The sequence below is a fragment of the Dermochelys coriacea genome, chromosome 5 (assembly GCF_009764565.3).
Source record: "Dermochelys coriacea isolate rDerCor1 chromosome 5, rDerCor1.pri.v4, whole genome shotgun sequence".
Lineage (NCBI taxonomy): Eukaryota > Metazoa > Chordata > Testudines > Dermochelyidae > Dermochelys > Dermochelys coriacea.
Window position 1 is genome coordinate 50,433,494 of NC_050072.1, and position 14,117 is coordinate 50,447,610.

The window sequence follows — 14,117 nt, forward strand, 5'->3', positions numbered from 1 at the left end:
TCTCCTCTTGTGGGTTCCAGGACTGCTCCAAGAAGCAATCATTTAAGGTGTCAAGTAACTATCTCTGCATCCCGTCCTGAGGTGACATGTATCCAGTCAATATGGGGATAGCTGAAATCCCCTATTATTAATTATTACTATTATTATCGAGTTTTTTATTTTGATAGCCTCTCTATTCTCGCTGAGCATTTCACAGTCACTATCACTATCCTCGTCAGGTGCTCAGTAATATATCCCTACTGCTATATTATTAGAGCATGGAATTATTATCCATAGAGATTCTATGGGACAGTTTGGTTCATTTGAAATTGTTACTTCATTTGATTCTATGCTTTCTTTCACATATAGTGCCCCTTCCCCACCAGCACAACCTGTTCTGTCTTTCCGATATATTTTGTACCCTGGTATTACTATGTCCCATTGATTATCCTCATCCTCAAACCAAGTTTCTGGGATGCCTATTATATCAAAATCCTCATTTAATACGAGGTCCTCTAGTTCACCCATCTTATTATTTAGACTTCTAGCATTTGTATATAAGCATTTTAAAAACTTGTCACTTTTTAGCCGTCTGCCATTACATGATGTAATTGAATGTTTTGGGTTTTTTTTTCATTTGACTGTTTCTCATCAGATCCTACCTGTATTTTATCATCTTCCATCCTCTCCTACTTATTAGTACATAGAGAATCTCCTTTAATAGATTAAGGAATGTCTCTGTCTGAACCACGTGCTCCTCTGCACCTGTCGGCTTTTCCCCAGCCCTTAGTCTAAAAACTGTTCTATGACCTTTTTAATTTTAAGTGCCAGCAATCTGGTTCCATTTTGGTTTAGGTGGAGCCCATCCTTCCTTTAGCCAGGGATGCCCTCATCACAGGTCTATCATCTCCAGACCCATACTCAATACTAGGGTCTACCCCAGGTCATGGCCACCCTGTGACAATAAGCAAGCCCCATGGCTCAGTGAGACTCTTCCAAATAGGAGCCTCATAACATATAGCCAATCCCTCATAATCCCAGGCATCACTGGCCTCATTCTCAAGTAGGAGGATTGTTTCAAAGATACTACAGTCCAATTCTGTGCTAGGAAGTTCTTCACGAAGTACGATGTTTCCTCTAGGTGGGTATCCAGGTGGTGGCAGACCCACTCCTTAGGCTGTACTGGTAGGATCTGACAAAACTGCTCCAGTGCCAGGATAAAACTATTTCCTCTGAGGACTGTACTTCCAGTGAAAGCAGAAATCCTATAGCCATTGAGCCACCTCACAAGGCTGAAGGTATGGTGCAAACTGTTCCCATTTAAGCCAGGAGCATTATCCTTCCTCACTGAACAGAAAATGTTCCAAAATGGGTCCAAAGTGATCCATAATCCTGAGCTGAGGTCCCATTTATAGCATGATATGTAGCCTGAGATTCCCCTATCAAGTAGAAGGCTATCTTGATGGCCCACACCTCTCTGGGCCATCAGTGGGTACCTGCTAACCATTCAAAGGTCACTAAGGACCGACCAAAGGGGGGAGAGTCATCCTCCATTGCCACCTTAAGTGAGATATCTTCCCCCATTCTGGAGTGACTGAATGTCATGCAAACTTGTGTCTCAACCATGCTGATCAAGTAGTTGGAGCAGAAACTGCTGCTGGATTTCCAGTTTCTGTTGGAATTGCTATTGCTGCAACTGTCACTCCTGTTGCTCCAAGAGCGGCTGCAGCTGTTGTTTTTCCCCTTCAGCCATTTCAATAGCACTCTGGATCCATTTTTGTTTTCAGGCTGTGACAACTTCCCACAATCTCCACCACGTGTAAAGATGAGGAGCTCTCACACCAGCCCAGGAGAGAATCAGTGCCAGGCGCAAGTCTATTTCAGTCCTTTGCCTTATGACACAATTTATTATTCAAACACAAACAAAAAACAAAGCAGTTCCCCTGATACCTTTACCTTCATTACTCTCTATCCCTAGAAAAAGGAAGGGCTCCCAAAGCACATCTTTGGGGCAGACGAGGACTCAAAGCAGGTTGCATAAAGACACTGAAGTTGAGTTTGCATGGAGGTATTCCATGGATTTTTTTTTAAGGGGGGTTGTGAATCAGTGGAGGCGAAAATTTAAGGATACATTTGTTTATCCCTAAAACGAATGAAAAGTCTGAGGCAGGTGCTGCAAAAGATGCTTGCTTTTAGGTTGAGAATAATCAAGGATCTGCGATACTTTGGCTGATCTGCACTTGTTCTCATGGACTGATACCCTGAACTAATTTAATACCAAACTGTGAAACAGTCAGTGGATAAAAAGAAAAGGAGTACTTCTGGCACCTTAGAGACTAACAAATGTATTAGAGCATAAGCTTTCGTGAGCTACAGCTCACTTCATCGGATGCATTTCATAAATGCATCCGAATAAGTGAGCTGTAGCTCACGAAAGCTTATGCTCTAATAAATTTGTTAGTCTCTAAGGTGCCACAAGTACTCCTTTTCTTTTTGCGAATACAGACTAACACGGTTGCTACTCTGAAACCTGTGAGTCAGTGGATAGTTTTCCTGAAGACAAAAGATTTTCAAATCACTTTCTAAAAATAGCCTTTCCTGATTAGTTGCATGAAATCATGCAAATTAGTTGCATGAAATCAGACACAATTTTCCTGTATTTGGAAGTACCAGGAGCCCTTGAGACAACAGATTATTCCACAAGGGCAGATGAAGAGGTGGATAACCTCTGTAGGTTCAAAACCCAAGCTAGAGTGGTTACTAGTATTACTGATGCCATCTCTTTTTACAGATCTTGGGTTACTGCAAGCAGAGGAAAAAAGGAGAGAAGATAGAGAGAACTAGTTGGCCAGGGCTGGGACAATGCTTTCTCCCACCGACTTTGGTAGGAGAATATGTGGTTTCTGGCATTGTTTGGTTGCAGAAAGATTCCACATTACTCCTAATTTCTGTGAAGGCAGTGGATATGGAGTGAGACACTATTATGCAGGATCTAATGACTGCTTGCTCACCCATTTGGACTCTACTCTCTTATGACCAGAAACTTGGGGAATCATCTGTGGGTAAGTTCTTGACTAGGATATGTAGGTAGGCCTCTCAGAGGCCAAATGAAACCAGGAAATCTTCATAGAAAGTTTCTAGTGTAAATTTCAAGGTTTGCATTTTGAACTTTCATTTCATGTCTAATTTGTTCAGGCTTTTCAGGCTGAGGATGACACTAATCTCACCTGAAGTACTTACAACTGCAAAGATGACTAGAAATAAATAATAATAAATAATAGTAATAGGGACTAACTCAACATATAATAAATGGGTGTATATGTATTTTTTAAGAGATAAATCTCTTGCAAGGAAAGGGGACGTGGACTCAAAACCATAGCCACTGCCAATTTTCATCGTCAGCCCATACTGAAGTCACTGGGCTCATAACAAAACCAAACCAAACCAAACCAAAAGGCCTTGCCCTGCTACCCGCTCCTTGGACATAGGGGAGTCTGAGGGTGTTCTTGTGGAACACAGTAGTGAAAGACTGCCTAAAGAAGTTTGTAAAGGTTCCTTCCCCACTCTGAACTCTAGGGTACAGATGTGGGGACCTGCATGAAAACCTCCTAAGCTTACTTTTACCAATTTAGGTTAAAACTTCCCCAAGGTACAAACTATTTTACCCTTTGCCCTTGGACTTCCACTGCCACCACCAAACGTCCGAGTTTATTTTTTGAGAAAGCATTGTTTGGAAACGTCTTTCCCCCCAAAATCCGCACCAAAACCTTGCACCCCCCCTGCCTGGGGAAGGCTTGATAAAAATCCTCATCAATTTGCATAGGTGACCACAGACCCAAACCCTTGGATCTTAAGAACAATGAAAAAAAGCATTCAATTTCTTACAAGAAGAATTTTAATAAGAAAAGGTAAAAAGAATCATATCTGTAAAATCAGGATGGTAAATACCTTACAGGGTATTAGATTCAAAACACAGAGAATTCCTCTAGGCAAAACCTTAAGTTACAAGAAAGACACAGACAAGAATATTCATTCTATTCAGCACAGTCTAATTTCTCAGACATTTAAAGAAATCATAATCTAACGCATATCTAGCTAGATTACTTACTAAGTTCTAAGACTCCATTCCTGTTTTGCCCCCGGCAAATGCATCACACAGACAGACAGACCCTTTGTTTCTCCCTCCCTCCAGCTTTGAAAGTATCTTGTCTCCTCATTGGTCATTGTGGTCAGGTGCCAGCAAGGTTATCCTAGCTTCTTAACCTTTTACAGGTGAAAGGATTTTTCCTCTGGCCAGGAGGGATTTTAAAGGTCTTTACCCTTCCCTTTATATTTATGACAAAGTTGTTTCTGGCTCTTCCACTTAAGTATTTGTTCTGTTATCTTCTTGAGGAGTCCTTGGGCCAGATCCATGGCCCAAATTCTGAATGCTTTGTGCTGCTGCAGTTAGAAAAGGGTCCTTCTGGCTATTCCTCTATGCCAGCTCTATGCCACTCGCTCTTCCAGGCGTGAAACAGGCAGGGTTAAAGTACCATATGCTCTGGCTGAGCCTCACTGGCGTAAGTTAGAGCAAACCAAGAAGAGGGCAAGGGGAGTTGAAAAGATGATTTAGAGCTACCTTTGCATCAATCTCTCAATTATGCTGAGTGTGAGTTCATCACAGAAGTGTGTGTCTGAAGGAGAGTACTTCAAGTATGCTAGTTACTTGTCTGTATTCAGCGCTGGTTATGGCACCACCATATACCAGCACCAGTGTGCAGTGTGGACAGAGGTAAGAGGCACATACCAGGTCTTGAGTTTCAATAGTCCTCCACTCCCTTTCCCAAATTCAACGAACCTTTTTCTGCCTGACCTGACTCTTACCCAATCTATAAAGCTCCCTATCCCCCCATTTCCACCAGTCGTAGCAAGCTGCACTTGATCACATCAGAACACCTTTCCGCTGCACTCTTTTGATTATTACATATGGATATGGCTCCTACTCCAAGAGCAGAGCCCTGGCCGGCCGACCATACCAACTGCTGATCAACATATGGGTGAAGTATACTGTCCTAAATTTTCTCCCGGAGCAGCAGAAACCTGTACCGGGAAATTTCACAAAGCCTGGAACAGTGCATCAAGCACCTCAGGATCCTGTACAGCAGGGCAAAAGACTCCAACAATGAGACTGGGCTCATCGTATAGTCCCCTTCTACAGTGAGATGGACCGGGTGCTGTCAACAGCTCCTGGTACTGAGCCTGAAGTGGCTCACAACCCTGAGGACGACCCCAAGTTCTGGAAAGAACCAGAATCCGAGTCTGGTAAATTACAGTGGAACTCCCCACCAATATCCTTTCTTGCTCTGGTGCTACATTTGTGATTTTAAGCCCAGCTCCCCTGCTCCACTTCAACTCTTAAGGGCCCCTGAGCAAGACACAGCTATAAATCAATGATTTTATTGATTTCTGATGAAATATTATTATGTATTTCACAGAAGCGATAAAACTGATTATTAATGTACAATCACTATGCCTGTGTCTGTGCATTTCTCAGCCAACTCACAGGCAGTGATGGTCCAGAGGCTGCACGGATAGGAACAAGAAAAGGGATAGGTTTAGAAAAGTCCCAGCTGGGGATGGGAGAGCCGTAGAAAACAATTTGTCTAAAGTTGGTAACAGCCTCCCTTTATTCCTTTGAAACTTTTATATACAGTTTCAGTGCCTTTCCCATACCATTCCCAATCTTACCATGCCTGTCTAAATCGGAGCTGTGTGGAAGGGGTCGAGAGAGAGGGAGAGTTGAGGTGGGGGGGAGAAGAAGTCTAGGAAGGGGAAGGGAAAACTTTGTTTGACTGAGGAAAAGTTAGTCACAGCAGTCCTTTCTCCTCTGGAAGATTACAAAATTGTTACTTTCTCTGGTGTATAGCCTTCTCCATGCACTGAGCCATGGGGAAATGGGGCAGGAGCAGGATCCAGTTTAGCATTTAAATAAACACAGTGAGGTATCCCACTGCAGTTGAGAGGTGAGGAATTAGTCCTGTGCTGATCTGAAACATCAGGTAATGAAATACATTTGCAGGGTGTGGCTCTTTCATTCCCTGTCCATTTCACCATTGTTATCTGGTGATGCTGGGAGAGGGATGGGTGGGTGGGCAGCATTCATGGTATGTAAAAACTCTATATGCTAGCTGAGAATATAGACAATAACCAGTCAAAATGCCGCCCAGTCTTTTAATTTTAGAAAATTTCTGCTGTAGCAGAAACTCTATCTGGGTATTGAGGGTCACCGGCAGTACAAATCTCTTGGTCCACATTTTAATAGCTGACCAAACCCTTCATTTAGTAATATGCAGAGGAGTGACCATTAGCAGAAACATGCGGCAATCTATGCCAGATCTCCTTCACAGTACCAGGAAGCCTCTTTTCCATTCTGGTACCTTGAAAACTGCTATGTTCTCAAAATATTGGCCTGCTTTTAAAGAAGAAATTGCAAACTGATAATATAGCCCCTTTAAGGAACTGCTTCCTTCCTCTCCTATGAACATTTCAAATTTTTAAAAACATCAATGCATGTATCTTATCATAATTAGCCTCTGTTCCTTCTTTACCTGCTGGAAAAGTTGCCCGAGAACCAAGGATAGTCTAACAGTTGCATTTGTGGAATGTTGAACAGTATCAAAACAGTGCTTTTTCCATAGCAAAAAGTTATGTAATGTGAGAGGATTTCTCAGTTTCTTCCACAGGAAAAAAAATGCTACCCTTGCTTTGAACTGGCAGGACCATCAGCCCCTCAGAGGGAAATCACTCTGCTGGGAGACAGCAGAATCAGACAGAGAAAGACCCTGGAGGACGTGCTCATTGACATGGACAGGAGGAATCAGGAGCTGTTTGAGTCCCTCAGGGCATGGAAAAAATCGGTCTCTTCAACAGGAATAGACACTGATGAACCAGTTCATGGAGAAGAAGGCAAGCCTTAGTGAACAGGAGCATTCCATAGTGGACAGACTGATAGAACTGGTGGTCAAACGAGTTTGGGGTCTACCAGTTGCCATGGCCATTGCACCTCTTTGTGAACATCCACCACCACCATTGCCTCTTTCTGCTACCCAGAGCACTGCTGAGGTGGAGGACCCAATCCCCGCCCCGAGGGACCAGCAGGAGCCTGTACGACTACAGCACCAAAAATTCACCAGTCCCCAAAACCCCTTGCCTAGGGACATCCCAGAGCAGAACAATGAGTCCCTGAAGCCCACCAAAAGTACCCGTTCCTTAAACACCAGAAAGAAGACAATCCTGGTTGTCCCCAAGAACGATTTTCCACAATAATTTCCCCTCCTTGTCAGGGTAAGGGAGAGGACAATAAGACAAGTGCAGAGACATTAACATTTGACGACTGTTCTCAGATTCAGTCTGATTATGTTTCGTTGGTTTACATTTCCTTTCAAAATATTTCAATTACACCTTCCACAGTATTTTTAATAAATGTAATAGTTTTTTCGACTCGTGTCTGGTCCCTCATTCCTAGGTATGATGAATGTAAGGTATTTTCTCATTTGGGATTCGGCCCCATGATGCACAGCACATGAAACGGAATAGCATAAATGTATGGTGCCATCATACCGCGAACGCTTTTCTGTCTGCCCCACACCCAAATTTCCCCCACCCAGGTTAAGAAATAGCCGAAGCTGCAAGGATACATGGGAGGGATGAGGAAAGTGCATTGTTATGTATTTACAGAAGGCACTGCTAGCTCTAAAAGCAGCAGAATTCACAACACAGACAATGATAAAACAATCATCTTTATGGCTTGGTTCAGATGCAGGAAAATGAAATAATTCAAGTAACAATACAAGCATCTGCCACTACCTAGTGATTAAATGCCCCCTCCCCCCCCAAAAAAACATTGACCTGTTTCAACCTTAAGATTGTATTCCATGACAGCCACCAAGTGCAGTTAGCATCGTTGACAATGAACAGTTAAAAAAGAATAAGTGCACACCCCCTCTCCTTAAAACCAAATGTAGATAAGGTCACAAAGATCGACTGAGTGCTCCCAATAACTAAGGTATGCAAATAAGTGTGACCATTTAAGACTAAAGAATTACATTACAACTTTGCTGCCACCCTCCCAACTCTAATGTGATAATCTGAGGGAGGCGCCCTGCTATAATTATGTGTAATGGGAGAATAGTCACATGAACGAAAAGCTAATGACCGTCTGCTATAGGGGAACAACACTCTCACAACAGTATGTTCCCTCACAAGTATGTGCCAATGTTCCCTCATATGCTTTTCCAGCAGCTGAACAGGGTGTGAAAGTATCCCTCAGCACAGGCAGATATCACCCTCTGCCCTCCTGCTGTGCCAAGAGATGTGAACACATAGCATCACTTCTCTTGCCTGCCGGGAACCAGGATGAGCAGGCACATGGGTGGGATCTAGCTGCCTGTACGAAGGATCCGATGAAGTGAGCTGTAGCTCACGAAAGCTTATGCTCTAATAAATTTGTTAGTCTCTAAGGTGCCACAAGTACTCCTTTTCTTTTTGCGAATACAGACTAACACGGCTGCTACTCTGAAACCTGTACGAAGTTTGTAAACCAGACTTGTCCTGTGCCCACATAGGATGGAAGCACTCCCCTTTACCTTCACAAACATTATGCAGTGCGCAGCAGGTGGGGATTATGTGACTGGCACTGGCCACACTGGGATCCAGACAGGTGCATAGGCAGTGCCAATGAGATCTCAGCCTACCAAATGTGCACTCCACAACCATTTTGAAGTTACTGACGTTGTAACTGAATTCCTTTTTTCCAGAGTCGTTGATGTTGGGATGTGGTTTCATGAGCAGGTATTCAGGGTACCCCAAAATAATAGTTGGCACAGACACACCATCGAGAACCATGTAGTTTCTAGGGAATGAAGTCCCTTCCTTGCCCCTTCAAGTACAATCCCAAATCTTCTCAGCATCTTGCTGTCATGAACCTTTCCATTATTTCCCATGTTGGTATTCATGAATCTGCATCTGTGGTCCACTAAGCCTTGCAGAACAAGAGAATACCACCTTTTTGGTTCACAAACTTACTTGCCCCTTTTGGTGGGCAAAATATTGGGATGTGGGTGCCGTCAACGGCCCCAGCTCAGTTCAGAAATCCCATCCTCCTACAGCTAGCTATTATTTCCGAAACTTTGCTTACGTCAACCACCCATAGGTAGAACACAGCTTTAACTGCCTGCACAACCCTGCCAGCAGACTTTCCAACTCCAAAGGGATTTGCAACTGACCTACACCAGTCTGGCATTGTCAGTTTCCACAAAGCAATAGCCACCCACTTCTGTGGCGGTATGGCTTCCCTGAATGAGCATCTACCTGCTGCAATCAAAAGCATATGCCCTGTAAACAGGTTTGGCAGGATCTGATTTAAATCAGTAGATGTTGGTAAACAGATTTCTGCTCACACTGAAATTGACAAGAAAATATCCAGCAATAACAGTTATGCGAGCGTAGCCTTCTTCCCACAACTTTGTGCCTCTAGGGATTGGGTGTCACCATCTCTCTGGCAATGCAGAGAGCCATCTGCAGCCCTGCTGTCACGGGAGTGAGGGAGCAGGGACTGGACAGCAGGGCTCCAAAGGGCTCCTTGCACAGGGCTCCTTGTCACCCAAAGGGCTCGGTGACACTGGATCACTGCAGGTCGAAGGTGCAGAGAGGGCTGCATTCCTGCTGGGGAAGAACAGAGATCTCCTGGTCAGGAGGAGAATGACAAGACCCTGGCCAAGGCTCTGCTCTGTCCCACCAGGACCACAGCCTTCTATGCACATTGTGCCTGCAGGGATCCAACGTAATGTTTCCTGTTGTTAGGGCCCTGCTCACTCCCTCATCAGCCAGAAATGCAGGGACTATCCCAGGCCTGGAAGTGTTCAGCAGTGGGGTGTCTTCCCCCACAGCCCAAGGTTGTTCTTTCTTCTTGCATCCCTGGCTGGAGGTCTCTATTAAGCTAGGCCAGGACTGCAGCCTCCCCCAAACCTTGCACCCTAATGTCTTGAGCCTCTATACCATGCAGGGAGCCCCTGTAGCCCTGCTGTCAGCGCTGATTTAACCCTAATCGCAACCCTATCCCTGAGTGTAATAATTAAAATAGTTCAAAATTTAATAAAAATAATAAAAAATATTCTTTGAAATTGAAACCAAAACTGCCAAGCCTACCCATAAACATTCCAGCAGTGTCTATGTGGATTTACTGCCACTGAGTAGCCGGACATTTCCAAGGATACAACAGAACACGTTTAGGCATGTGTTTTTGCTGACAACCTTGACATTGTTTTGCCATTTCCATACCTCCCAATGTTTCAAGTGGCTAAAACAGAATGAAGCGCCACTCAGATTTGGTCCAACTGCTCCTCCATAGATAGAGACAGATGGGCCATATTTGATTAGCATTGTGGCCTGCTGCACAGGGTTGCAACTCCACTATATATTTGCCCTAAGGAAGGCTGTGTTGCTGGTGAAAGAGAAAATATATAAAGCATTGTGTCATGGGGCAACAGCCCTTAGAAGAGGAGTCAGGGCCTAGACTGCCCAAGAAGGTCCTTGTGAAGACCCACTTTGGAGTAACGGGTCGCCCCAAGTGACTGTTTAATGGTCAATAGTAAAGGAGCACCTGCATTCTATAAAAAGGGCTTCTTGAGCTCAGCCAGGGAGAATACTCCCAGGAGCAATGTTCCTCTGAGTTGAGAGGGCTTTTACGAAGCACGGCAACCCCAGGGCGTGAGAGTTCCCAGGTATGAAACAGAAGTATCCCAGGGGAAGGAACTAAGAGGGCTCCAGAGAGAGACAGACTGCTCCCCAGGTAAAGAGAACAGGAATATCTTGAAAGGAAGGAACCTGAGATTGTTCTCCAGGTCAAGGGAACAGGAGCAGCTGAGCTCCAAAGGAGGAGAGCAGGAGCAATTTAGAAGTCCTGGCTCCAGACGAGGAGCTTGACCTGGAGAGTCCCTTGGCTACCGGACCAAGAAGTTAGTTGGACTGATCCCAAGATGGCAAATTTCCTATGGATACACGAACAAGGTCTTGCTTATGTTATTCGTTGTCAATAAATGAGAGCCTCTGAAAAGGGGGGCTTCTCTTAACACACAGAAGGTCTGTTTGGACTTATCTAAACCAGGGTAAGAAGAATCTAAAGGAGGGCTCACCCACAATGCCACACCTGAATGGTAGGGGGCACAGAGGCAGAACCAGAGCAGCCACATGAGTACCAGAAAAAGTACTAAAATGTATAAATTTTGGAAAAAAAAGTTTAGTTAATAAAGTTATACTGAACAATTATCACAGATAAATTAGTATAAGTGTAAATTGTCATATATCTAAAGTTCTAGAGCAAGTTGTAAATTATATTGACTTTGATAAATATATGATTGTGTAATTAAAGTGTAATGCAAAAGCACAAGGGGGAAGAGGTAAGAAATTACAGAGAACCCTTAAACTGAGATTAACTGACAAGAGTTTTCAGTGATTAACCATTCAACACTAAAATTTAATTAATATAAGATTTTGTTCTCTCCCTCTTTCTGTGCAAACATAGCTACAGTCAAACCCCCTCTAACACTTACATCAATAAAATATCCTACATATATAGCTGTCAATCAATATGTCCCGAAACTCAACTGTAGTAATAGTAATATGATACACTAATAAAAAATTACACATTACTTACTGTATGAGAACTGAAGACTATAAACAGATTACAAACATACTGTACATTATACAAAATCATTGACCTGTATTAGATGTGCAAACTTGCCAAATAAATTCTAAAATTTATATTTCCAATTTTCTTGCATTTATAATCTCTTACCAGGTCTCTCCTTGCCAGTGCCTTTTGACTCTGCAAATTTTTGTATCAAACTTTCAACTGTAGTATTTGCCATGTTATTAATAAATTCTTCATGAACCTTTAAGAAAATAAATGAAAAAGGTAAAAAACAATATTTGGAGAAACTGATTAGTTTAAACAGTTGATTTTCCTATAGTTAGTGTTAAAAACACTGTCTTCCAGAGTAAATTCTTAAAAGGCTGAAGAACATGACCAGACACCTTAGCAATGAAACTAGTTTGTTCATGTAACCCAACCCAAGGAGGATTCACAGGAGGGGCAAAGCAGAGAATGACTGTTCGTGAAAATGGATCTAGGATTTTCCTTCATTTCTTCTTTCTAAACTTATTTTATTATAAATAAATAAATAAATAAATAAATAAAGAGATTATACATAGCAACAATTATGATAGATGGTCTCATCCATAAATTAGAAAGACAAGCATTCTGGGGCAGCAACAGCGAGCGAGAGTGTAAACATGTAACATTGTACAATCATAGCTTCTACCTACCTGGCTAAAAGTAGTGCTCAGAAAGAGCCTCTCCAACCCAGCAACATGGATAGGTGTTTTAAAAATAAAAATGTTTAAATAATAAACAGCAGCAGAACAATCTAATAGGCACAGGTTTTTTTAATTGCTAAGGATTTAGACATTCCCGTTCTGAACTATAAATAAAGTTAAATTTCAATGCATTAACAAACTGTAGGAAAGAATAAAGTTTATTGTTTACACATAATTATGTTGACCTGAGAGTAGAATCTGTAGGAAAAACCACCAACTCCAAAGCTTGCTTCAATATTTTTAACAACAGCCCCATAATTCCTAAAAAAGCATAATACAGTATAATGTTCTAAAGCTTTTTAAGGTCCAGGCAGGGACTTCTAGAGTTTTGCCTAAAATAAGTGAGTGCAATATCCCAATTACATGTGAAACAAATATAGACTTGAAGTCTGGGGAAGAAAGCTTTCTGGTAAACACTGACAATTCCTTTAATTTTTTAAAAGGCAAGATTATATTTTGTTTCCTGGTATACACACTTGAACATTATGAAAAATTTGACCTTGGTTATCCAAATATAATGGGGTACAATGAATAACTTCAATTTATTGAGATTTCAGAAATCTCTAAAATTTAGAAAATTTCAGTTTACTGAGGGAATTTTTTCCCCCATATAATGAGTAGAAAGCAGAGAACATGACCCTGTTTCAGATAACAAGGAGCTTCAGATAATAAAGACGGAACTGAATTAAGAAAATAAAGTACTATTTAACAAGATAAAAATTAAAACTATTTTAAGAGAAACGTAGCAATGTTTCATAACTCCTTCAAATCTCTGATACACTCAAACTCAGCATACTGCAGAGGCAATGGGCGGCATCTGGTGGAAGAAAGCAGGAGTTGCTTGTTTCTGCTACAAATCCACCATATACAGCATATTGCCACTAGCACAATCGCTTGCCCACCAGGCTGGATAAAGAGTGTATAAAACATAAAAACAGCATACAAATCAACTAAATTGGCACAAAACCAAAATATTTTTCTTAGAAAGAACTATCAAATAAATCTAATGTAATCAAGCATATGCCTGGTCCACTGGTAATATGTGGTGGCAGAGAGGAGACAGAACCACAATGATAAAAAAAAAATGACTTGCCCTATGCACATAAGAACAAATTTTTATTTATTTATCCCGCCTTGTGCTCCCATGAGAGGGCATAAAGGGTGCAACAGCCATGGATCACACACAGTTTCCTTGCAATTCAAAGCCATAGTAGCTAAGGACTACGAAAAGGCAGATCATGGGATTCACACTGATGCCATGAAGAACCAAGTTTCTGTAGTGTAAGCAAGCATTCTCTGTTCTTTGAGAATGTGTCTGTAGGTGAATGACAAGCACTATCTCAGAATGGCGGGGTTGAGGAGTTTCAGCTGCATCAGTTGAGCAGTGATTCAAGTACTGCTCTCCCAAAATAGCCAGTATGTCCCAAGCCACGGTGCTTGACAAAAATTAGTGGGTTAGTCCACATTACGATCTTACAAGTCGCAGCTATCGGCACATTCCTGAAGCAGTCAGAGGATGTTACTTTTGCGGAGTAAACCTTGATGTTCAGTGGGAGAGGTACTCTAGTCAGCTAGTAACACAGCAAGATGCATTGTGTTATTCACTTTGATATTCTTTGTGAAGTGATGGCTTGACGTTTAGAATGCCCAGCTATATCTATCAACAACAGGAGCAGCAGCCTGAATGGTTTGGTTCTGTCAGTATAACAAAAGGAATATCCTCG

The 14,117-nt window shown here is 42.3% G+C and overlaps 1 protein-coding gene across 8 annotated transcripts in view; it reads right to left on the reverse strand.

The window, feature by feature from the left end:
* The window catches only part of FCHO2 (FCH and mu domain containing endocytic adaptor 2), a 263,348-nt gene that overhangs the window by 131,600 nt on the left and 117,631 nt on the right, over nt 1-14,117 (reverse strand). For all 8 annotated transcript variants that reach the window (XM_043514278.1, XM_043514274.1, XM_043514273.1 and 5 more), the window contains one exon: nt 11,813-11,909. In XM_043514278.1, the coding sequence (XP_043370213.1) occupies nt 11,813-11,909 (97 nt within the window). The remainder of the gene's footprint in view (nt 1-11,812; nt 11,910-14,117) is intronic.